Source organism: Mercenaria mercenaria, chromosome 3, assembly GCF_021730395.1.
Source record: "Mercenaria mercenaria strain notata chromosome 3, MADL_Memer_1, whole genome shotgun sequence".
NCBI lineage: Eukaryota > Metazoa > Mollusca > Bivalvia > Venerida > Veneridae > Mercenaria > Mercenaria mercenaria.
The window spans coordinates 5865967-5892742 of record NC_069363.1 but is presented as its reverse complement, the minus strand read 5'-3'; the positions used below and the strand labels follow the sequence as shown (position 1 = coordinate 5892742).

At 34.2% G+C, this 26776-nt stretch overlaps 1 protein-coding gene across 1 annotated transcript in view; it reads left to right on the top strand.

Moving 5' to 3' along the window:
- The first annotated feature begins 544 nt into the window (after positions 1–544).
- LOC123525530 (uncharacterized) overlaps positions 545–26776 on the top strand; it is a 51535-nt gene continuing 25303 nt past the window's right edge. Inside the window, exons 1-7 of the mRNA XM_053537726.1 lie at positions 545–626; positions 3154–3297; positions 4919–5002; positions 6201–6280; positions 7331–7384; positions 7918–8010; positions 11822–11928. Of these exons, the coding sequence (XP_053393701.1) occupies positions 612–626; positions 3154–3297; positions 4919–5002; positions 6201–6280; positions 7331–7384; positions 7918–8010; positions 11822–11928 (577 nt within the window). The 5' untranslated portion in view covers positions 545–611. The remainder of the gene's footprint in view (positions 627–3153; positions 3298–4918; positions 5003–6200; positions 6281–7330; positions 7385–7917; positions 8011–11821; positions 11929–26776) is intronic.

Here is a 26776-nt window from a genome sequence, read left to right as displayed (position 1 = left end):
TTCATAAAATGTCAGCAAGGCTTGTTTATGCTTTAATGTCAACATAAATTCTTTATCAGAGAAGTAATCATTACAAATACTGTGTACATCTACCAGAAAACATTCCCAACGGATTTCATTGGGGGTTTCCTAACAGAAATATGCAGAATAAGTTTGGACATGATGGAGACAGTGACAGTCAAAAGTTATCACGCTGTCCCGAAAACGTTCTATTATTTGGACTAAAGGGGTGGTGATATTTTCTGGAATAGCTCCCTAGAAGTAATCCTACCCATCCGGCCATCGCGAAATAATATTACATTTTCTTATAATACTCTTTCAGACGAAAAAGAACATTATAAGGAATGAATTATAGTTTTGAATTGTTAAAACATGAGACAAAGTTAAAAATAAAATAACTATAACAGCATGACAACTCTTAACTAACTTCAGTGTGTACATATAAGAGATTAGTAAATGTCAAAGTCCTTGTTTGTTGATATTCATTTCCGGGTTGTAATTTTAGTCCAATGAAATACCGTTTAACAAAATTACAACCAATCAAAATATTTGTTACAAAATACGCACGGTGTTGATATAATTTTCTCCATTTCAAATATTACGTAACAAAGATGACTCTATTCTCGGTATTTTCCTTTTAATATTTTCTTTCAAAGGAAATTTAAGCTTTTGAACAATAAAGTGCATACCTGAATATCTTGATTAATTATCTGTCACATGCATTCACTATGCCAATCAAAAGCCTTTCCAGGGAGTGCTAAATTGTTAGTCAGTGTAAATGTGTTTCTAATGTGTCAAAATTATTTCTTGTTGTGTAGGTTTGAATGTTATTTAGGCATAAAAAAATGTTTGTTTCCGGCAACATGCTAAAAAATTTAGGGTAGGTAGGTCGGTAATTTTTTTTTTTGAGGTGGGGTGGGGGTAGTCGAACTAATCCGACGTATACAGTTTGTTTTATATTGTGACGGTCAAACTGTAACGTCAGACCAAACTATGCCAAAAACCGAGTGGCTGCAAAAGTCAGAAATTAAAAAGCAGCCACTCAGTGACAGTAAGCTTGTCTGGGGGGGGGGGGGGGGGGGAGAGGATTTTTTATTATTAAGTGGGACTTTTTGGAAATATTATTTTGTGCCCAAAAATGAATACAAATAAGTTGATTTCTAACATCTCTGACCATGTTTAAAGCATAAAAAGTGCAGTTTTGCAACTTTTTGTTAAAAAGTTAAAAAAAGTCCCCAAGGCCATAAAAACATTTAGGGTCGGGCCAAAAATTTACTAGAAACAAACAATTTATTTTTACGCCTTACCGTCGTTTTGTGAGACAATTAACTGTAGCTCCGTAGAGCTTTTTAGCAGCATTATTTTAGGAACATCTAAAACCAGTTACACCTTACTTCCAGCAACTTGACACAGCAGGGTTGACTGAGGCAATTATGATAGTGTCTTATTATCATGAATTGAGGTTTACTACATGCACACAGGGACACATGTTGAATTTTTACCATTACCCAAGCACACACCGCTATGGGAATAGCCAGAAATGAATGCAGGGCTGTCACCTCCATTTGTGACGGGCAGTCTAACCATCAAAACTTCGAAGGACCAAAATAATGCAGGATAAATCACAGTACACAGTCCTGTAAAGTAATTGGTTTTATCGCCTGCATATATGATGTGTAGACACAGTAAACGTTAATCTTGTACAGTACATATATAGGTTTAAATCACCAGAGAATTTGTTATTTTGGAAATTATTTGATAATTTTTACATAAATTAATGAGGCATTGAATCCCGTTTTGATACATGTAATTTTTATTTGAATTTATGACCATTTAAACCTATAGCTTGTAAAGCATAGGCTGCGATAAAAAATTTCATTGGAAATTTCCTCTTCTATTTTGGTCTTTCAAGTGTTTGATGCGAGTGGAGATATTGCCCAAAGAAATAAGAAATATAACTTAACATTTCCTAGGATTGCATCAAATTAGTTGGACTAACCACCATAGGTGCGCTCGACCAATGTGTCCACATAACTGTTCAGTAAATACCAGTGATAAATCCATTCAAAGGTGTGTTTATATACATGCACACATATAAGGGAGACAGAGCAAGACAAAGTCCTCAGAAGAGAGAAATTTTAGATGCAAGCTATATAGATCGGCTATTTTAGCGTAGCTATTTGTCAGAAGACAGGAGAAAGGATACACACAAAGCCATCTATCCTGGGAAAAACCAGTACTGAACTCTCAGTTGGATGGGATTTGACCGTGGCCCTACTTCTGTCAGTCTGTCCAGATGTTCATTCATCTGTCCATCAAATTTGTGATGTGTGTACTGAAAAATCAATTAATTTTGTGGGCATGAAATTTCGTGGTTTTGGTCAAAACGGAAATTTCGTGGGGATATGAATTCGTGGATTTAAACTTTTGATCATAAAATGCATGGGAAATTTACTTGTTCGTTGGGATTAAACTTCATGGATTGACTCTACCATGAAATCCACGAAAATTAGTTCCCCACGAATATTTATGATTTCACAGTATCTCAAAAAGTATTTGACCTAGAGTCATCAAACCTCAGGATTGTTGATTAGCTTGCGAAATTGTGCGCCTGGAGTTTTGCCATACAAGAGTTGTGGCCCTTGACTTAAAAAAAAGATGTTTGACCTAAGGTAATGAAACATTAATGGAATGTTAGTAAGCATGTGAAGTCGTGTACCTGGGATTTTGTTTGGGATTTCACTTTATCAGTCCGGAGCCATGGCACGTAACTTAGAAATATGCAAAACAGACTTGAGGCAAATGTGATTATATATAATACTGATTGCCAGTTTCAGAATTAAAGATAATGATTATCAAATGTCACATGTTTGAGCACTTGTTGAGTATGGCTATGTTTCATGTGTGGCAGACTGTTAGAGGTAAAAAAAAAGATGAAATAGATAAAAGTATATTCAGTACTTCCCATTTGTCATTTCTGATGCTTAACCAAAGTTTTTAATATGTTATTTATCATTTTGGCTTTAATACATTGTGCTTTCTCAGTTTTACAGAAGTTATGTTAATTACTTCATACTATTATTTGTATGCTATAACTTAAGACACATCTAGCTGAACTATCTTGAATTATCCCATAACTCCTTTATTTTCTAGCCATTACCATGGGAACTGTATGAGAAAGGAAGTACACGGTTCTGGGTACATTATGGGCTGGTTATCTTGGGGTTTGTTCTAGCTGTTATAACATTATTTGCACAGTGGGCAAAACCTGCACCATACGGCAAGCATGAAACAAATGTAAGTATTGAAAATATCTCTTCACCTATTGCATACCATATATCAGCATAGCTTTGAAGGTTCTAAGGGCCATTATGAATGTGTTCATTTCAATGAAATTCATATTACCTACTTGATTAATTTTTTGTTGTAAAAGCAGTTCATTTTATTTCCATATTTCTGAAAGAAAAAACAACCTACCCCCCCCCACCTCCAAAAAAAAAATGCATCAGTACAATACTTTTGTTTAATGCTGCTTAACAAATAACAGATAAATATCTAAACATTATTGTACAAATATTTCTTAAAATGGATGTAGTAAGCATCAACATTTTTGGAGTATTTTTAGCTTGACTATTCAAAGAATAGGTACAGCTGTTGGACTCACCCATGCGTCGGCGTCTGTGTCTGCGTCGCGATTTGGTTAAGTTTTTGTATGTAAGCTGGTATCTCGGTAACCACTTGTTGGGATGGATTGAAACTTCACACACTTATTTACTTTGATAACCTGACTGACTTACATGGCACAGGTTACATAACTCTATTTTGCTTCTTTACAAAATTATGCCCCTTTTCCAACTTAGAAATTTTTGGTTAAGGTTTTGTATGTAAGCTGGTATCTCAGCACCCACTAATTTGATTTGATTGAAACTTCACACACTCATTAACCGTGATGATCTGACATGCAATGCACAGGTTCCATTACTTTTCCTTGCATTTTTACAAAATTATGCCCCCTTTTTTATTAGCTGTTTTTGTTAAGTTTTTGCATGTAAGCTGGTATCTCAGTACCCACTAATGGGAATGGATTGAAACTTCACACAATTGTCCATTGTCATGAGCTGATATACATTGTACCTGTTCCATAACCCTGTTTTGCAATTTTACAAAATCATGCCCATTTCCACTTCAATATTCATTGAATTGACAAGACTGTTGAATAGTCAAGCGTTGCTGTCCTCCGACAGCTCTTGTTTAGAAGAGTATAAAGCAAGGAAATCTAAACTATGCTAGCATAAAAGATAACTTTGTAATGCCTAACCTTGACATTAAAATGTAGAATGAATATGTTGACACAGTAAAAATACTGGTGCAAGTTATTCAGAAAGGACTCTAATTATTTTTGTTTGCCCTTGAAACTGGTCTTTCATGTATTATGTGATCACCTGTGATGGCTAGCAGGCAGCATCCCCTATAGTTTTCTGCTGTCTAATTTCAGCAGTTCTTATCCAATGTTAACCAAACATGGTTATAATGTTTATGGGCATAATATCTAAGTTATGTTAGATAACCATCTGGATTGTTCCAGAGACCTTGAATTGTTTAATATTGTGTTAATTGACACTATTCACTTAATTAAGTAAGTAAGAAGTTATTTGCCAATGTTCACCAAAAAAAAATTAGTCAGAATGTTTATCTAGGCATATTATCATGGCCAAGTTTTAAAGCAGCTGTGTTGTAGCTCTGGGTTAATATTGCCCTTGAATTATTCAAATTGGAGAAAATTGACGACTGATCTGCTCATATATTAGAGTAGTTTAAAATTCAAAAGTAATTTGCTGTAATGTGACCATTTGCTACTCTTGTTCAAAATTATTTGTATTTATATGTTTTTGATAGACTATGTAAATATATATTACAGGATGCCAACTGGGGACCAATGATACCACAAAGACTTGGTCATATTTTTTCTGATGCCTTGCCTGGAGTACTCATGTTTTTATTGGTAGGTGAAAGAAATCGTACCTGGACAGGGGCAGGGATGTTATTTTCTAACTTATTAATGCTATAAGATTCTTTCACTGGTTGTAGGTGCAGATGGTAATATCCGGCCTCGAGGATAACTGTTTAGGCGGTAACAAGGTTCCTACCGAGTTACCACCTAAACAGTTACCCGAGAGCCGGATATTTCCATCTGCACCTATAACCAATGACAGAATCTTTTTCTTGCATACCGATTTCAAGAAATAAAAATAAAATCAATCAAACGGCTTTCTTTTTAGAACTATTTCTTATGGCAGTGTATTTAAACAAAGCGCGGGAAACCAATGTCTGTAAACAGGAAAGTCGTCATGACGTTTCAAAACAAATAACAATGTTTAGTTCCGGTTTTGTTTTATCAGTTGCAGCATAACGTTATGAATTATGATTAAATAACGTGTTCTGAATCGAGAAATATACTATCAGGAACAAAGAGGAACTGTAAAGGTACTGAATTTTTATTCCGTTTTTTTTTTTTTTTGTTAATAAAATGTAAATTACTACATAAATCTTCTACATACATGTAGTTCATAATACGTCATTTACAGCACGAGAGTCATCTTACACCCTGGGATGGATTTTTCCAGAACCGGTAAAAATATCGGAAATCCCCGTCTGGTATGCAAGAATGTCCATTATGATCAGATTACTCAGGTTTTACAAGTAGAAAAGAATTTTGTATTGCATCAAATATATATGTTTACTTCAGAAATGCACTCACACATAGGTGGTGTGTCTAATTTACGTTGTCCTCTTCCAAATATGTGGTGTGTTATATCTAAACTACTGTGTGATCTCTTTAGCCATTGTCATGGCGTTGGAAGTCAACATTGATTTAGTCCAAGTTGATATAACAGAATTGTTGAATGCATTAAATGTTTCTTTAAGTTATCATTAAGTGGCAATGAGCTTGGAAAGGAAAACAGGTAAACATTGTCTGATAGTATTCCCAGGATAAGTACAGAATTGGTTGGGAAATCAGGAAGTGAACAGGATGTGTAGTTTAACAAAAGTTATGAAAATGGAGAAACAATTCTTATATTGATGTACCAGTATTCTGTTTGTATACTATTAAGTCTGTCTTGTTAAAACTTTGACAAATGTATAAAAGAATATATATTGTACTACTGAATTTGAAATGACTCTGTTTTTCTTTTTTTCAGGTATTTTTCTTTTATGGTAATATGAGAGAACGAACAAACTATATTTTCCTGGCATTATGGCAGGCCCATTATATACATAGGTAAGCACCTATACTCTATCAGTTCTTTTCCCTCCATTTTGATTCTGTTGAATTTAATCACAGAACTCAAAATATACTTACATTGCATATATATTTTTGATATAAAGCAGTCTTGCTACAGTTTTCCATTGCAATATCTAAAGCAGTGTGCTTACATCTTTCCATGGAAATATCTAAAATAAATTGAAAAAAACCCACCTGTAAATTATCGAAAATGTTAAAATAAATAAAAGTTATAAGTGAAGCCCTGGAAGCAATGGGAACTTCAGATGTAATGAGAGGCGCACACTAATAAAAATGTTTATCAGAGTATTTTATATCGCTTTCATGTAAGTACATGTACTTCTAAATACAACTGTGTTATTGTTTTACTATAAAATAAAAAATAAACGTGTTTGTGGTTTTGTGGGTGTAATACCACTAGTAATAGATGGCATTATTTACATAATAGTACAAACAGACAAAAAGAAAGTTGAAAAAGGGACACCCACTTTAAGAAATCAGTCACCTCTGAAAATAGAGAAACTGTTTGATATTTAAACAATGTTTATAATTATGTTGTGCTTAGTTCTGTACGAACAAGTAAAAACCAGAAACACCAACTGTGTAAATTGCTTTTTAACCTATAGCCTGCAGGAGGCTAGTGATTCTGCCTTTTCACCAGTGCAGACCAAGATCAGCCTGCACATCCATACAAGCTCATCTTGGTCTGCACTATTCACTATTCAGTTAGTAAATGATAGACCAGTCTATTTTAAAAATTTAGCAGGGTAAAGGTTAAATTACCAAGCAGACCACAGACAGTGTTGTTTTTTTTCTTCCATATAAATACATCAATCAACTCTTTCTGTTCAAAAACTTTAATAATGCGATACCTGATTATATATCAGACTTTCATATTGTTAGCCTTGTAGTTGTTTATGCCAAGGTATCTTGTTGCACCATTGTACTAAATTGAAAGACTTTAGAAGATTAATACATGTAAATGATACGCTGTATAAGTAGGGAATATTGATTGTAATATCTTTTTGTTTTATTTTCTTTCTACAGAGGAGTTATACATCCAATGTTAATGAGGTACAGAAGTAAAAAAGTGGCACTGGGGTATGTAAAACAGATATTGTCACCTCCCTTTAGTTTTTGTTTTAATATTTCAATACCTCCCTTTATAAAGAAAATGCATAAACAAATTTGGTAGATTTCTCTGTTTAAAATGATTGAAAATCAAAAGTTTGCATTTACTTATAGAAAAGTGTCAAACTGGTACCTAGTGAATACCTGAATATGTGTATAAATGTGAGGACAAATAAGAAGACACTAAATGGTTTACAAAAGCAGACCCAAGGTTCCAGTGTAAGACAGTTTCACTATGAAACCAGGGGTCATGAGTTTTAGCCTTACATTTGCCTTACATTTGACACACTAAAGAACCAGAGGCCTTGGAGTTGGAGCATCTCCCTCTAACACTACTAAAAGTTTTCTTCAGATGTCAAACCTGCTGCAACTATAAATAAGCTTACAAACAGACAAACTATGATTGGCAGTTTTGAAAAGGTATTATTTTCAAGTTTCTCTAGATGTTCAGATAATATATATATATATATATGTCAGTAGTATATTTCTGTTTTATATTTCAGAATTACACTTGGAGGGTTTTTCCCAAATTGTTTGTTTCATTTTATAAATGCAGACTTTGTGGGCAATGTCAATTTTGCAGACCATTATTATTAGTAAGTAAAATTGCATATTATACACATTTATTTATTTTGTTGGGTTTAACAACACAATTATAGGTCATATGGCAACATTCCTGCTTTGATGGTGAAGGAAGACCCAAAGTGCCCCTCCACGCATTATTTCATCACGAGGCTGGCACCTGGGTAGAACCACCAATCTTCCATAAGCCAGCTGGATGGCTTCCTCACATGAAGAATTCAACACTCCAAGTGAGGCTCGAACCAGGCAAGTGATTTGAAGTCAGTGACCTTAACCACATGGCCATGGAGGCCCCCTGCATATTGTACAAATAAAATTTGCTAGCGATTTTATTATACAGCGGGGAGATATATTGTTTTTGCCCTGTCCGTCCTTCCGTACGTCACACTTCATTTCCGATCAATAACTGGAGAACCATTTGACCTAGAGCCTTCAAACTTCATAGGGTGGTAGGGCTGCTGGAGTAGACGACCCTATTGTTTTCGGGGTCACTCCATCAAAGGTCAAGGTCATGGGCCTGATCATTGAAAACCATTTCCGATCAATATCTTGAGAACCACTTGACCCAGAATGTTGAAACTTCATAGGATGATTGGTCATGCAAAGTAGATGACCCCTATTGTTTTTTGGATCACTCTGTTAAAGGTCAGGGTCACAGGGGCCTTAACATGGAAAACCGTTTCCGACCAATTACTTGAGAACCACTTGACCCAGAGTGTTGAAACTTCATAGGATGATTGGTCATGCAGAGTAGATGACCTGTATTGATTATGGGGTCACTCTATTAAAGGTCAAGGTCACAGGGGCCTGAACATGGAAAAACATTTCCGGTCAGTAACTGGAGAACCACTAGACCGAGAATGTTGAAACTTAATAGGATGATTGATCATGCAGAGTAGATGACCGCAATCAATTCTGGGGTCACTCTGATAAAGGTCAAGGTCACAGGGACCTGATCATGGAAAACTATTCCCGATCAATAACTTGAGAACTACTTCACCCAAAATAATAATTTTTCATAGGATGATTAACATGCAGAGTAGATGACCCCTATTGATTTTTGGATCACTCTATTAAAGGTCAAGGTCACAGGGGCCTGGTCATGTTAAAGCATTTCCGGACAGTAACTTGAGAACCACATGACTCAGAATGTTGGAACTTAATAGGATGATTGGACATGCAGAGTAGATGACCCATATTGATTTTGGAGTCACTTGATCAAAGGTCAAGGTGACAGGAGCCTGAACAATAACTTGAGCACCACTATGCCCTGAATGTTGAAACTTAGTGGGATGACTGGACATGCCAGGTAGATGATCCCTATTGCAGCCAGCCATCAGTGTCTCTTTGGCGTTCTGTCCCCTATTGACTTCTTGCCTATACGACTAAGCAGTGGGGGAAACATGAGCTTTTTTACAAAAGCATCTTCTAGTTTAATTTTGTAGACATCTTTTAATTAGCCAACCATCATCAGATGCTGGGCTATTCAAATCACTCTGCGTCCGTGGTCTGTCGTCTGTCATCCGTCCGTCTGTTAACAATTTCTTGTTATCGCAACTCCTCAGAAACTACTTGGGGGATTTTGATCAAACTTTGTCAGAATGGCGTATTTTTACCCTAGTTGTGTCCCCCTGAAAATCAGACTGGTTCAACAATTTTTGAATGAGTTATGGCCTTTTGTTTATTTTGATTTCTAATATAATTTTATATCCAGTGGCCCTCCAAGTAGTAAATTGGTTTTTTATGGCCTTACCTGTAGAAGGGTCATAAAGTCTGCAGACAGTAATGAGATAATGATTCAAGTTGTTCATTATTTTCCTTTTAACACCTCAGCAGTGAATGGACTACCCTAGCAGATTGATCATTAATTTGTTTAATACTCAAATTTTTGGGTTTAATTATTAGTTATAGCATAAGTAATTATATGTGCATTCTTTGTATCACAATAAGAAAAAAATAGTAATTGCATATAACTCATTAATGGTGTCATCTCTCTTGTTTAGGGTATGGGTTTAATTATTAGTTACCTACTTTTAGGATTTTGAGCTAGTCTTGAAATTTGGAACATTTAAAAATGACTCAATGGTGGGCGCCAAAGATCACTCTGTGATCTCTTGTTTTGTTTACATAAAATTTTGTGATTTTGACAAAAACTATATTGTGGGGTTATGGATTCGTGGATTTTTAATTTTAAAGATAAATTTGCTTATTTGTCAAGATTTGATTTTAATTCTATTAATTGATGTTAGCACAAAAACTATTTCCTCATAAATATTAATGGTTATATAATACAATATAATCGATGTGTAAAGAAAGCTTTCAACACTTGAGACCCCTTGAAGGAAACACCTAATATTGGTGAAGTACAGTCATGACCCCTAACTGGGTTTGAACCTGTGACTGTGCAGTGTCCTAAACCTTGCCCATAAGCATCACAGTTACTGTAATGATTGCGGACTTGCATATAAAAATAGAAAACCAGAATATATGACAGATAGTACAGGTATTAGCCAACAATCAAGTGCTGCCATTTTATTGTTTTATTTCATTAAAGGTGGTCAATCAGATTTTAGCAACATCTTAATGACATCTGTTTCTTTCTGTTAGAGATTTATTAAAGGAACAGAATAACATACCGGTAAGAGATAAAGATAGGTTAGAAATGTATAATTTATTAGTTGTTTATAAAAAGTTAATTTCACCCCTTTCACATGAACATGTTTAAAAAGCTGAGTATTTCTTTTGATTTCAGTATTAATTTGAGCCGTGCCATGAGAAAATCAACATAGCGGCTTTGCGACCAGCATGGATCCAGACCAGCCTGCACATCCACGCAATCTGGTCAGGATCCATGCTGTTCGCTTTCAAAGCCTTTTGCAATCATAGAAACTGTTAGCGAACAGCATGGATCCTGACCAGATTGCGCGGATGTGCAGGCTGGTCTGGATCCATGCTGGTCGCAAAGCCGCTATGTTGATTTTCTCATGGCGCAGCTCATTTTACATGTATATTTGATAGACATTGGGATATTTTAACTATATGAACCAAAAAACAAGTTGAAAAATTGCGTGTAGCTTCTGAATTTAAATCCTTCTACAACCAAGATAGGCAGAGGGAGGTAATAGTAATTTTAGAAATTTGCATTTCTAATATTTTCGGCTAAATATAAAATTGTCAAAATTAATATTTGATAAACAAAATACAATAGTTCTTAAATTTTGACCATTACTTATTTATCAAATTTACTCTTATATTAGAATGATAAATCTTGGTTGGGCAACCAGGATAGAAATGTCAAATTTTGAAAAAACCTTCACTGAAAACCTAACAGGTATTTAGCACTCGGGTGGGGGGGGAACAAAAAAATAAGTGTAAATTTATCAGTTGTTTAAGTTTCAACAAACCTATTCCTTGACCTAAATCTGATTAACCACCACTAACATTTTTTTTGCTTTTTTACCAATTTTTATTTTTTAAACTGTTAGGATAGACAGTAATTAGACTTACAAAGGAACTCATCTCTGGTGATGCCTGTGGTTTTCTTCATAGCACTGCTGGTCCATGAAAACCTGATATTTTTCTATGTTTATGTAAACAAAAATGTTGTGTGACATATAATTCCACCTAATACTATTAAAACATAATTATTCATCTAAGGACAAATTTTCACGGATTTCATAGTTGCAGTAGAATCATTCTGAAAATGTTCTCCAGTCTCAGGTTTATAACCTTGGGTCCTGTTTTTTTTCTGCTGCTTGAATTGTATATACAGAATTATGTATGTTGTATTAAATATCTGATAATTATTTTGTTCTGTATTTTCAGTGACCCTAGATTTATTATTGGAATATTGCTGTACATTATGGGCTATTTTATCAATAGATGGGCTGACCACAAATTGAGGTCACTGAGGGAGACAAAAGGTGAAGATGGTAAATTTCATTTTTAATCCCCATGCCCTTTTTCATCCTCAATTTTTACCCTGCTTTATTGCTTAAAGATATTTTCTAAAAAAACCATTGCGCTTTTATGCCACCCCCCCTCCCCCCTTCCTTTGAATAAGGGGGGTTTTTTTGTTTTGCTCAAACTGTTGGTTATTCTGAAAGTCAGTAACTGTTTATATCCTACCAAAATCAAAACACGGGGTTTAAAACTATAGGGGTAATTGTCTTTTGGGTCAGAGAATACCCTTATATTGAGTAGTCAAATTGGGGTGACTTTACTGCTGAAAATGTTTTCTAAAATTTTGAAGGATAATGTTTTGACCTTTTGCGTCGAATTTTGTGGATGATTGCCTTAACAGTGCTCCCCCTGTTGTTTACAGGAAGCGGGCAAAGGTGAAGGTCACAAGACTAAAGACTAAAAGTGTCCAGTCTATAACTGGAAACACTAGTGACATCAAGACTGAAAAGGGTTTCCATCTGTAACTGGAGAACGCTATGACAGAGACTGAAAAGGGGTGTCCTCTGTAACTGGGAACGCAGTGAAAAGAAACTGAAAAGGGGTGTCCGTTGAAACGGGGAACCAGTGACAGAAGACGACAAGGTTCCCCTCTTTAACGGGGGAACGCTAGTGCATGAAGACTGACAAGGTGCCCCGTCGAACGGGAGAACCTAGTGTCCAGTCTGTAACGGGAGAACGCTATGACTAAGACTGAAAAGGTGTCCAGTCTTAACGGGGGAACCGGACATAAACTGACAAGGGGTCCACCCTGAAACTGGGAACCTAGTGACATGAAGACTACAAGGGTGTCCATCTTAACGGGAACGCTAGTGAATGAAACTGAAAAGGGGTTCCATCGAAACGGGAGAACCAGTGACAAAAAGACTGACAAGGTTCCCAGTCTAAAACTGGAAAAACACTAGTGACATCAAGACTGACGGGGGCCCATCTATAACTGGAATGACTCAAGACGACAGGGGCCCCATCTATAAAACGGAGAACATAGTGATATCAAAACGACAGGTGTCCATTATATAACTGGAAACCTGGTGACATCAAACTGAAAAAGGGGCCCAGTCTTAAAATTTTGAGATCACGGGGCGGGTTAAAAACATCAAAATAAAGCTAGGTCATAATAACGCTACTCTTTAGATGACACCTTCAACATATAGTCATCCTTCAGCCTTTCATGGGGGGCATTTTTGTTTGACAAAAAAATTTTTCCTCAAATGTGGGGGATAAAATAAACATATGACTTATTTTCGGTTTACTGGATATTACTTCCATATGGGGGTCTTTTTTGAACTGTCACATGCCCAAAACTATTTTGGAGAGCTGGTTGAAGGGCAGGGGGCCCCCTTGGCTACCGGGTCACTGGCGGGCCTTGTTGGGCCCGTTTTTTTCTGCAGCAACTTTTAACCTCGTCTTGGCATAATCAAACGGGCAAGTTTTTTTTAAAAAAACGTCAAGTCTTTGCGGGTTTTTGACAGCTCAAAGAGCCGGGTATGGGTTTTGTTTTCTGTAGAAAATTTACCTCAGTAAAGGCTAATAAACGGTGTATTTCATATACAAACTGGGGCTTGGCACTCTTTGACTTCCCTAAATGCCCATCTGGGATGCCGGGTGTTGGGTTTTCTTCCACACAAACAAAAGGTTTTAAAAGGGATATAAATGGAAAAATATTTAAATTTTATAGAAAGATTTGTTTTTTTTAGGCTAACAATTCTATTAGTCCACGTGTTTTTTAATAACATATCCCTGTTTTAATTTTTTTTTTTTAAGCAGATTCATGAAAAATCAAACTCAAAATAAAAACCAAATTACCTTTTTTGAATTTTACAAAACTTCCTTTTTTCATGATTATCTTTTTTGGCATTAGATCAAAATATTGTTAAAGTAAACATTAAATGACAAACTTGATATAAAAAATCTTTTTTTCTTTTATCTTTTTATTTTTTTGGGGGATCTTCATCCAGGAAGATATTTAAAATTTGTTTAATTTTTCATTTTTTCAGTAAAACACAGTTTGAACTTTACCCAAAAGAAACAAAAAAGCATTTTTTTCCTTTGGGTGTTTTAGAAATTTTTAGGTAAAAATGTGAAAAAATTTAAAACATTTTGAATGAACTTTCTTTCATTGTCTTTCAAAACTTAAAAAAAAAAATTGCTAGGCCCAAAAAGGCGTAATTTTTTTTAAAAGTTAAAAGATTTTGGGAAACCTTGCAGTTAAGTCTGTTTGTCCGTGAAAAGGTGTAAGTTACAGCCACCCCTCAGTGGTTACAAATACAACTTAAACAAAAATTTAAAAAAAAGCAAAGCCGACCAGTCCAAGGAAGCCAATAGCTTTACCTTTTCTTTGAATAGTTGAGCAAAAAAATCGATATTTTAAAAATTTTATGTTTTAGTCGTTTTCAACACTTTTAAATTTCTATATTAAAATTTCTGTTGGTTAAAAAAATTCAAAATGAAATACAAAAAATAATTAAAGTCAAAAAGTTGTAAAAAAACTGATGAAAGAGTTAAATGCTTTTTTGTTAGGGGCTTAAATCAAAACCTCCCAGAAGAACTAAGGACTGTTATACATTGTTTTATATTTGTAAAAGGTTTTTTTTTTTGACAGTTACGTTTAACGGGAAATTCTTAAAAGGGAAGTTTGTAAACAGTTTATTACTTCATTTTTGCCCCAAACTTTGTTCACAAATTTCAATGGATCTCTGTTTTAATTTTGCTATTGTATCATAAAAAATGAAAAACCCCATATATCAAAGCAAGTGAAAAAACTAAAAACAGTTGAAAAAAAGAAATAGTCGCTTTTAGATAATTCAAAAAAAAGGAGGTAATTCTGAAATTTCATAAAAATAAATAAAACGTACTTTCTATCTAACTCTCGGAAAGTTTTTCGTTCCCCAAAAAATTTTAATTTTTAGACTAACAAATGAAAGAAAAATGTCATAAAAAGTTGTTTAAATGAGTTTTAATTTCTCCCTAAACCAAAATTTGCTTTTTTATTACAAATAAATTTGTTTTATTATTTAAATATTATAAAGGGTTGTTATATTATTATCAGTTTTTTTTAAATATAAACTTATCTATTAAATTTACAAAGGCTGAGGGTTTCTCTTATTTGATCTATCATAAAGGGGGGGGAACACCGTTTTCCTATGCTTTCAATTGTAAGTAGATAAAAATAATTCATTCACCGTATCATGTATCATTTGATTCAAAAGTATCGATGCGAAAATATAAAAATTTGACTGCAGGTTACTTGTTCTCATTGACTGGAATTTTGTAAAAGGGGTTTGTTTTGCGTGTAGGGGTATTGAAATTTTAATAAGGGTTTTGTAATGGGAAGGGGTTTTTTTAAAAGTGGTTTAAGGGTAAGAAGGTTTTGTGGGGAGAAAAATTTGTTGATGGAGGTTAAAAAGTTGTTGGGTTAAAAATTAAAATTAATAAAAAATAGAAATTTTAATAATAAATTAATTTTTTAAGTTGATTATTAGGGTGATATAAAAATTATTGAATTTTTTTTAAATTTTAGGGTGAAATTTATATCACCCTTCTGGAATAATTTTTTTTTTATTCACGAAATCATGGAAAGGCAAAACATTTGGGGGAAAACAACATAATGATTAAAAATAGTTTTTGAAAAATCTTTGAAAATCGTACCAAAAAATAAAGACGGAAAAGTCACGGCAATGCTTTCCTTTTCGTAAAAATTTTGGCCTAAGATGATTTTTAATTCACAGAAAAACTCTGTGAAAGTTACCATTTTTGCTTTCCAAAAAACCGGGGAACGGGCGTACATAACCCTTCCTCTTGCAATTTTTACAATTTATGAAAAACAGTTTTTTGGGCTTCTTAGTCATCGTCAACATGGTTTCCGGAAAGAAAATCCAGGGGAACAACTAAAAAATTTTTAAATGACCGTAAATTCAGTTTTCCACAAAAAAAGGGTTTGGACCCGATACTATTAGATTTTATAAAACTTTTAAGGAGCGTTGAAAAAGCCCCTTTTAAAAATGCACACTATAACCGGGCCAAACCCGAAGGGTTTAGAGCTTTTCTTTACAACCACCTTGAGGGTAAAACCCCAAGCCCTCCATCCTTTTTCAGTTCCGCTAAAGTCCGGCTTGGCCCCCACCTTCCTTGCATCATCATAAAAAACCCTCCCACAAAATCCAATCTTTTGAATCGCAAAAATCCACCACTACCCCTGTGGGACAGTCAAATACACCCAAAAACATAAACCTTTAAAACATTAGAAAGGGGGGTGTTCGACTGGATATAAAATTCACCCCCCCCCCCCCCCCCCCCCCCCCCCCCACCCCACCACGACACACACACCCCATACTTAACCCTGAAAGCAAGAAAAAAGGGGGAAAATTCAAGAAATATTGGCGTAAGAGTTATGGCCCTATGCCGATTTAGGTAATGTTGGGGAAAAACTATCTCAATTTAAAAAGCAAATCCAAAAACTTTCACCAAGGTGGGACCGAAATTCCGGGTGAGTGGGAGCTCTCCTAACTTCGATTCGAGCTAAAAAAAAATTGCGAAAACTACTTTCCATCAGTTTTTAAAATTTTCAGCAGGGAACGTTTTGCAAATGTATAAAACAAAAAAAATTAACAGTTTTTGAAAGTGGTGATTTTAAAAAGGCGTTGAACTGTTATGCCCCTTAACGTCTTTTCCCGGAATTAATTATATACAAAAAACGAAATGTTTTATAGAGCATTCAAAAGGGTTTTAAAAAGTTTTTCTTTTATAAAAAAAAAAAGGTTTTCACCCGTGATTGTTTTGTCGATTAAATACTATCGAAAAATAACCTTTTTTTTGGCACGCCCCCAAAAAAAGGTTCCAGAAAAGATTAGTAACCTTCCAGGTGTAGTTAACGAACGTGTTAAAGAAATAGATTTATTTTACATGCTTTGTTGAAAAAAAAACACATTTTTCGTTCGGGGCGTCTAATCAATCACAAGCCAATTTATGGCTATACATTTGGGGCGTCACAAAAAAAAACTAAAAATTTTAATTTTAATAACGCAAAAGGATTGCGCATACTGGTTAGGAAGCCGAGGTCCTTTTTAGGAGCGACAAAACCATATTTGGACTCTTGCTTAAACAAATTTCCAGCTTTTTGGGATGGCTGGTTTTGCTTTCATATAAAACAACTAAGGTTGGCATTCCTTCATACTGGTACTAAGTAATCACGGTGAAAAATGGTTTTTTCATACACTCGTTTCCCCTGTGATGTTAGTTGATCGGCCGTTAACTTTTTTTTTTTTTTTTTTACAAAAAGTATGCCCCTTTTTTTCCTATCCATTTTTACTTTTTTGTAGTAAGCGCCCTTAAACCCATTATGGAAAAAATTGGAACTTCACACACTTTTTCACGGTGATTAAAACTCAGTAGTCAAGTGACCGTAACTTTTTTTGGCTTTCCCCCCTTTTTAAAAACCCCTTCACCCTCTTTACGTGGAGAAATTATTTAGTGTAAGGAATTTTTCTCAGAATCGGGGCTTGAGTAAAAAATTGAATTTGAAATTCATTCAGTGGGCTTTCGAAATCACCCCGATGTCCGGGCCCTCCGACGCTTTCGTTCGTAAGGTAAGGTCAAATGTTTCCCCATCCCACAAATAGGCATACAGCGAATGCATTTCTGATACAGGGGTATCGGAAAAAAAAACAAACTCAGAAAATTCAAACAAATGTCCGAATCTTAAAGTTTTTGGAAATTTCCTCTTCAAAACCATGCAAAACGATTGTCATATAAAATCGCTTGTACCCACAATACTAAACACAAAAAATCGCAATTGTTTTAACAAAAAAAAACGAGGGAAGGACACAAGCACATTTCTTGTCGTGCTTTAACAAGGGAATTCGCAAACCCCTCATGTCCCCAATTCTTATTTCAAAATCACCCAAATTTAAACGGTTGGCGAAAAAAGACTTGAGGAGGATCACCATTTCATAACACGAAAAAAATTTCTTTTCTTTTTAAATTTTTTCTAAAATTGCACTTTTCATAAAATCATGTTCATAATAACTACAATTTAAAAAAATTAAACAATTTTGTTTTCAAAATTTTGACAAAACAAAGTAAAAAATATAAAAAAAAAATTTTGAACAAAACAAACCTTCATTTAAACACAAAAAAAAATTAAAGAAAAATTTTTCATCAACTAACACTTTTAAAGGCACAAGGAAAATTCCCCAACAAAAAAAAATTTTTAACTTACAACTTTTTACCATTTATGCCAAAAAACATTTACAACTTTACAAACCTTTTAAAATCTAAACGCATTTTGTCGTTTACGGTATAAACTACTTTGGGACCTTGTAACCATTACCAGATGATTGCTAAAACCCAAAAAAAACTTCATATATTACTTTTTTCTACCCCAGAAAAAAGTGGTTTGCTTTAAAGCGTGCCAGAAAAACAAAATAAACGTCAGGGTTCGATTATTTTAAACATTAAATAGACAGCAAAAAGACCGACACTTCATTAAATTTTAATTCACCTTGAAAAAAAATACAGTTTTCCCGTTTTTATTTTAAAAAATTTGTTAAATCCGGAAATCATACATCGTGTCCCTTTATTTGCCTTTTTCGTCAGAAAAATTGGTTTTAAAACTTTAATATGCTTCCTTTAAAAAATTTTTGGGGTCAAAGCCCAAAGTCCGATTCATTACCTGAAAAAAAACCCCCCTTTTAATTTTCCCTACAAAAAAATTTGAAAACAAAAAATTTGAAAAACATTAGGCACCTTTAAAATGCAAATTTTTCAGTCGAACGTTATAAAATACTTTTTCTCTTTTTTTCCCGGGGGGTTCCGTTTGGGGACGGCCACTAAAAGGAGGGCGAGGTCCCCCGGCGAAAAAGGTTTAAATGACCCATGAAAAGTGGATATGCTTTTCAAGAAAACAAACTAACAAAAAGTTTGAGCCACCGAAAATTTAAAAAGTTTTTTTTAAAATTTAATGCGCCCTTATAAATTTTCCTGCATCAACCGTATATGTTAAAAAACGCTATCAGGGGTGAAAATTTTTAAACCGCAAGAACAAAAATTGTTCAAAATTTTCGACCGGGGTGTCTGAAAGTTGTTTTCAAATATTTCCCCACTTTTAAATACTGCACCAAATTGAAAAAAAAAAAACCCTCGGAAATTTCAAAATGTAACGTATTTAAAAAAAAAACCCTTTCCCCAAAGCAAATCGCGATTGATTAGAAAAAAACTTTAAAAAATACTTTTCACCAAAACCCTTTTTAATCAACTTCCATTTTAGATGATCGGCTGCGACACAGTCTGGTGGCTACCAGTTGTATTTGGAAAAAGGGGCAAAAATCGAATTTTCCCCCTCCCAAAACCCGTACACCATGGGGGAAGTAAAAAAGAGTTTTGTCTTTTTTAAATAATACTTTAAAAGTTTTTTGTTAAAATGCGAAAATCACTCTCACACAAACATTTTAAAAGTCATTGCTTTATCGTGCCACGAAAATTCTGAACACAGAAAAAGCAAGGGTCTAAACAGTTATAATTCTCTTTTTATTTCCGGGTTCAAGGCAAAAATTTTAAACAAAATAAGGAATTAAAAAAAATCTATCATATAGATAAAATTATGAAATCCCAAAAGCATCAAAATGGGAAAATTAAACGGAAATTCCTTGAAAAAAAAGAAACTTTCAAAAGATTAAAGATACCACCAAATCCCATAAAATGCGATTGGGCCCCCTAGAAGTTTACCGCGATGGCAAAACAACGGGGCATAAATGCAATATTAGATACATAAAATTCCAGTTTTAATATTTAGTTTCCAAATTAAAAAAATGAAAAATAAATTTAAAAAACCCTTTTCAAAATTTTAAATTTCCACAAAAACCTTTGAACATTTTTTTTTCGTCGAACCCCCCGGACTGCACCCATTTTTTTGGAAAAATAATACGAAAGCAGTTTATCGAAAAGAAGTTTAAATAAAAAAAAAAAATTTTTTTCAAAATTTTTAAAACGCAAATGAAAATTGAATACACAAATTTTATTCGGGTTTTATTTTATTTTCGCATTATTCCCCTGTCTCAAAGAGCACTAAACCATCTTTTTCAAAAAAAACTCAAGAAACTTTTTTTAAAATTTCGCAATTGTAAACCCTGAAATTTTCAGTGTAAATTAAAAATTGACTTTGTTTTTATTTCCCTTTTTAAGGGAAGATTGGTTTAGCTGACAACCCTGCTCACCAATGATATTAAGGTGAGGACGAATTTTTAAACAAAAGCTTACCAATATACACTTATGTTTGCCTTGCCGATTTAAAATTTAAACTATTCCCGAGGTCGGGGCCATGCGTTTTTTTTGATTTTAGCGGCAGTTCATCAAAAAGATTTTATTATTTTTCACTGATTTTTTTTTCACATTTTATAAAGGAAAATTTAAAGATAACAGAAACAAAATTTAAGCAAAAAGTTTATTGTAAACACTTTCGTCTAAAATCCGGTTTAAAAATAAATTTTATAAAAAAAAACTGTAAATTTTTAACGACATTTTTGACTTTAAATTTAAAAAATTTAAAACCTAACACATGCATAAAACGGGGAAGGGCAAATTTCAGAAGCTGTTCACGTTCTTTGCCCTCACTATTCAAAAACCCTTTTTCCAAAAGCTACTTTTTCATAAAAAAAAACAAAACAATTTTGGGGCGTAGACTAAAAAAGTAACATGTAACCAACTTCAGCTTACTATTAACATGCCACCTAAAAAATTGTTCTTTCCCTTATTTTCCTGAACGAAAAAAATTAAGTACATTCACCCCATGCCCAAAAAACCCCCTGAAACAACAGACCAACCTTTCGTTTTGGCGAAAATTTTCCCGCAAGGTTTGTATTTATTCCAAAGTTCCAAAAACATAAATTTTTTTCACTCGATGCCCAAAAGAAAGCTTTTTTAATTTACCAAGTTTTAAAAAAAAAATTTTTTTCTTCCATTACGAAGCGTTGTAACAACCATTTTTAATTTGCCCAAACTTTTTGAACATTTTTCTTTTTATAAAAAATAAGCTTAACCCTATCAGCTGACACGATTGAGTCAAGCTTTAACCCACATGCTGGCCACGTGGTCTAAGCTTAACCCCACTCTGGGCCGACGAATCAAGCTTTAAACCCCATCATGTGGGCCACGATTGATCTAAAACTTAACCCTTACAGCTGGACACGATTGAGTCAAAACTTAACCCTTTCATGCTGGCCCCGATAAATCCGGCAAAAGAAAATAAGGGGCCCTGTGCTTTATTTTTTGTTGGTCCATGTGACGGGAAAATTTATAAGTTTGTGAATTTTCTCGAATAGAAAAATTTTTCATAAATATTTTTAATCAAACTTTCCCAATCATAATACATATGAAACATATTTGGGTTTTAATTGTCACTTAATATTTTGGGCGTTACAGACCCTTTATTATGAAAAGCCCCCAAAAGGAACAGGGAAAAAGCCTCTGATTTGTAAATATGAATACAAAAACCGAAGCTTAGCTTTTCCCTTCCCACACAAACACTTTCCCCGCAAAATGAACGACAACCAGGAACAAAAACCCCCGGGAGGGGATCGAAACGACATTTGGGGTTTTGTCCATTTACATCTTCTGTCGAATTTTATCGGGCGGGCCGTGAAAAGTCAGCGCCCTCTAATTTATGCTGCTGTCGACAAAAGAAACTGGAATGTGGGGAAAAGGGTTTGTGCCACAGGGACCGGTAATGCTCGAGACGGGCGAGAGATTCGAGGGGTTTGACTGGATTCTTTTTAATTTCCCGTTTTTAAAAATTTTAATGTAAAGTAAAATAAAAGTCTTAAAAAATAAATTTTTAAAAAAAATTTTTACATGATTAAAAAAACAAGGTATTAACATGTAATTGATACAAAGTCTTTACCATTTTTTAAGTCGACCTTTTTTTTCCCCGTGTTTTTTTCGACATTTTTCGCGCTCCCCCAACGAAAGTATTTGGGAAATTTTGTGATTTTTTAAATATTCTTACACAAATACACTAAATTTTACGCTTTTAAAAAAGAAAAAATTAAAACCTTTTTAACTTGTTTAAATTTTCTTAAATTGAAAAAAAACCAGGACTTTAAAAGGGGTGTCAAAAGCAGCACAATTTTTGGGCTTACGATATCTTGAAGTTATCTTGAAGCACAAAGAAAATATCGTAAACTAAGCACAAATTGGGTGGGTATATCAAAAGGGACAATCGGTAATAGCTCAAAAAATTTTACACAAAAACCCAAACAAATCTTTTAAAGGGGTACAAAAAAAAAGCAACTCTACATACATTATTATATACAAGTGTTAAGGTGGAAAGCGCCCCAATTTTTTTTGGCGAATATTTTTCAAAATTTATACGTACAAATTCAAGATAAGATTGACTCCGTTTTTCTTTACGCCTATTTTTTCGGTTTTTGCTTTGGTCCAAAAAATGGCCCCTGACTCACTTTTCGGCAACGCCCCCCGTTCCGATGTTTTCGGGATTTTTCCTTTCCCCGCTCTGAATGTCATATAAATGAAAAAAACAAAAAAATTTTCATTTTGCAAAAAGAAAATTTTCCCATTTTATAAAATTCAGTGAATAAATTTTACACAGGACCTTTGACGTCATGACGATTGGGCTCAAACGAAAAATTTATTCAATTTTGCTAAAAAAAATTTCCTTAAAATTTTAGTTTATTAAAAAAAGCCTCAAAAAAAAAAAGGTTTTTTTGGCGCTGTGTACTCTAGAACACATAAATACTAGGGGGGGCACCGCAAAAAAAAATTTTTTAGAAACAAACTTTAAAACCCTCCCCCCCCTGGTTTTGGGGGTAAGACTTTTGGAAAAAGAAGTTTTCACCCTTCCGCCACCGGGAAAAAGAATTTTTTTCAAAAAATTTCCCGTTATTCGACCACCAAGCCAGACAGTGAAAAAAAACACCGACAAAAAAACGTACAGGGCCTAAGAAAAGTTTACGAACCAACAAAATTTCCAAAAATGTTCGGACGTTTTTGTTACTTTTTCCAAATTGACCGAAAAGATTTAACACACAAATACTTTAAGTTTTAACCGCTCACTCCAAAACCTTACAAGGGACGAAACCGCAGACCATTTTTAAATCCAAAAGTAAGGTTTCCGTATTTTTCTTTTATTCTACATTCTTTGCAAAGATTTACGAATCTAAATTTTTTTCTCTTGTAGTACTATTTTCGGGAGAATTTGTCCCTTTTTTTATCTACATACTTTAAAGATTTTTATTCGACCTTACTACAAAAAACTTAATACAAGTAAAAATTTCTTTCAATAAATGAACCCTAAAAAATATAGTAAGGATTAATTTTTCCCCCTCCGTAAATTTGGAATAAAAATTTTAAAAAAAAGATGTTAACTGAGGCTCCGAGATTGATGGGTAATCGTTTTGTCCCCGCAGCTATTGCACATGCGACATTTTTTTAAATCATAAAGAATCTTACGCAGATTATTCCTACGAGGCAGGTCAATACTTATGGGCAATATAACCACTGTTACTATCCATCTGTTATTCCACTGATGGTTTTAAAATGCAAAATTTTGAAGCTTTGAAAAATCTCGATGTCTTTTTTTTACTAATCTTCTCAGTCCCCAATGCAAAATGCTAACTACTTTCTAAAAAAAACAGACGGTCATTGATGATTTGATTTCGTGAAAATAGGGCTTAAACAGTTTTTTAAAATTTAAAATTTTCGTTCATATTAATTTTATGACGAGGGTTTTTCCTGTTTTTCCAGAAAAAATTTATCGACGCTGTCGGCGGGTTTTTCCCATTTCACAGTATAATCACACGAAAAAAATTTTAATTTTTACCCAGGGTTTTTTATCTGATATAAATTAAATTTTTTCAAAGGATTAAAATTTTTTGGAATTTTAAAAAAATCCTAAACCCTTTAGACTCAACTCCACCCGTTCGGCGAATTTTCGTGTTAGTGAAAATCTTTCACACGCATAACGAGCATTTTGGATTTTTAAAACCTTTTTAAACGACAGCGATCAAACCCCACCTTCCGCACCACGAGACAAAGGACAAAGCCGGAGGGCAAGAACAGATCAGTCCCCCGAACAACTTTTATTCTTTTTAAAAAAAGACTTTAAAAACTAAAATTGCAAACTGGTCAGCGCAAGATTTAAACGGACATTTTTTATTAAATCAGCCAAAAGCGGTCCGATGCAAAAATTATTTCTTAGCGGAACCTTCGACAAGTGAAGTTCAAGCCTTAATAATGAATACAGAAAATATTTCAAAAAACCCCCATGTTGCGGGGTTCAGGTTAAGAAATCGGGAAAAAATAAAAGCCAAACTTTTCTTTTCCGGTGCTCTGTAAAAATAATATAAAAAGTAGTTCGGTTCAAAACTAAACCTTAATTTAGAAATTAAATCAATCAAGGAAAACAAAACATAATGCATGTTTAAACCAATACAAAAGATTTTTGAAATGCGAAAAGCGTTTACATAATTACACCCGTAAACAAATAGCTCATTAAAATATTTTATATCTACAATTCTTCTTTCGGACAGGTCCGGTTTTTTAATCATCTTTTTGCTAGTCTTCCTACCCCCTCACGTGATATAATAAAAGAAATAGAAAATATGTTCTTTAAGTTTTTGTGGAATAATAGCCCAGATAAGGTAAAACGAGATACAGTAAAACAAGACTTTAAAGGGGGAGGCTTAAGAGTAATTGATGTTGAAAAGTTCATAATGGCCATGAAACGTTTATGGTTTAAAAGGTATTTGACCAGTAACTCCTCTTATTATGATTTAGTTAGTAGCATGTATCCATGGATTCATTCTATTGAAAAATATGGCACACATTTTTTACAAAAGAAATATTTAATTTTCAGAAGTAAAAAATCCATTTTGGAAAGATGTTTTCTCAGGAATACACCAATTACTTTTTAGCTCACCTGTCACAAAGTGACAAGGTGAGCTTTTGTGATCGCGCGGTGTCTGTCGTCCGTGCGTCCGTAAACTTTTGCTTGTGACCACTCTAGAGGTCACATTTTTTGTGGGATCTTTATGAAAATTGGTCAGAATGTTCATCTTGATGATATCTAGGTCAAGTTCGAAACTGGGTCACGTGCCATCAAAAACTAGGTCAGTAGGTCTAAAAATAGAAAAACCTTGTGACCTCTCTAGAGGCCATATATTTCATAAGATCTTCATGAAAAATGGTCAGAACGTTCATCTTGATGATATCTAGGTCAAGTTCGAAAGTGGGTTACGTTCCTTCAAAAACTAGGTCAGTAGGTCAAACAATAGAAAAACCTTGAGACCTCTCTAAAGGCCATATTTTTCATGGGATCTGTATGAAAGTTGGTCTGAATGTTCATCTTGATGATATCTAGGTCAAGTTCGAAACTGGGTCACGTGCCGTCAAAAACTAGGTCAGTAGGTCTAAAAATAGAAAAACCTTGTGACCTCTCTAGAGGCCATATATTTCATGAGATCTTCATGAAAATTGGTCAGAATGTTCACCTTGATGATATCTAGGTCAAGTTCGAAAGTGGGTCATGTGCCTTCAAAAAGTAGGTCAGTAGGTCAAATAATCGAAAAACCTTGAGACCTCTCTAGAGGCCATATTTTTCATGGGATCTGTATGAAAGTTGGTCTGAATGTTCATCTTGATGATATCTAGGTCATGTTCGAAAGTGGGTCACGTGCCTTCAAAAACTAGGTCAGTAGATCAAATAATAGAAAAGCCTTATGACCTCTCTAAAGGCCATATTTTTCATGGGATCTGTATGAAAGTTGGTCTGAATGTTAAGCTTGATGATATCTAGGTCAAGTTCGAAACAGGGTCATGTGCGGTCAAAAACTAGGTCAGTAGGTCTAAAAATAGAAAAACCATGTGACCTCTCTAGAGGCCATACTTGTAAATGGATCTCCATAAAAATTGGTCAGAATGTTTATCTTGATGATATCTAGGTCAAGTTTGAAAGTGGGTCACGTGCTTTCAAAAAGTAGGTCAGTAGGTCAAATAATGAAAAAACGTTGTGACCTCTCTAGAGGCCATATTTTTCATGGGATCTGTATGAAAGTCGGTCTGAATGTTGATCTTGATGATATATAGGTCAAGTTTGAAACTGGGTCAACTGCGGTCAAAAACTAGGTCAGTAGGTCTAAAATTAGAAAAATCTTTTGACCTCTCTAGAGGCCATATTTTTCAATGGATCTTCATAAAAATTGATCTGAATGTTCAACTTGATGATATGTAGGTCAGTTTAGAAACTGGGTCACGTGCAGTTAAAAACTAGGCCAGTAGGTATAAAAATAGAAAAACCTTGTGACCTCTCTAGAGGCCATATTTTTCATGCGATCTTCATGAAAATTAGTGAGAATTTTCACCTTGATGATATCTAGGTAAAGTTCAAAACAGGGTCACGTACCTTCGAAAACTAGGTCAATAGGTCAAATAATAGAAAAACCTTGTGACCTCTCTAGAGACCATATTTTTCAATGGATCTTTATGAAAATTGGTCAGCATTTTTATCTTGATAATATCTAGGTCAAGTTCAAAACTGGGTCACATGAGCTCAAAAACTAGGTCACTGTGTCAAAAACTGGGTCATGTGGGAAGAGGTGAGCGATTCAGGACCATCATGGTCCTCTTGTTATAAAGACCCCAGCAAATTGGGAAGATTTTCTTTCAGAACCCATTTTTAATAGTCATAAATTTCATATAGGCAGAAAGCCTTTCTGTTTTAGAAATTTTATTTCTAAAGGTGTCTTTTTAGTAAATGACTTTATGGGCAAAGACAGAAATCTGCTATCACTTGATTTGTTTCAAGAAATATAT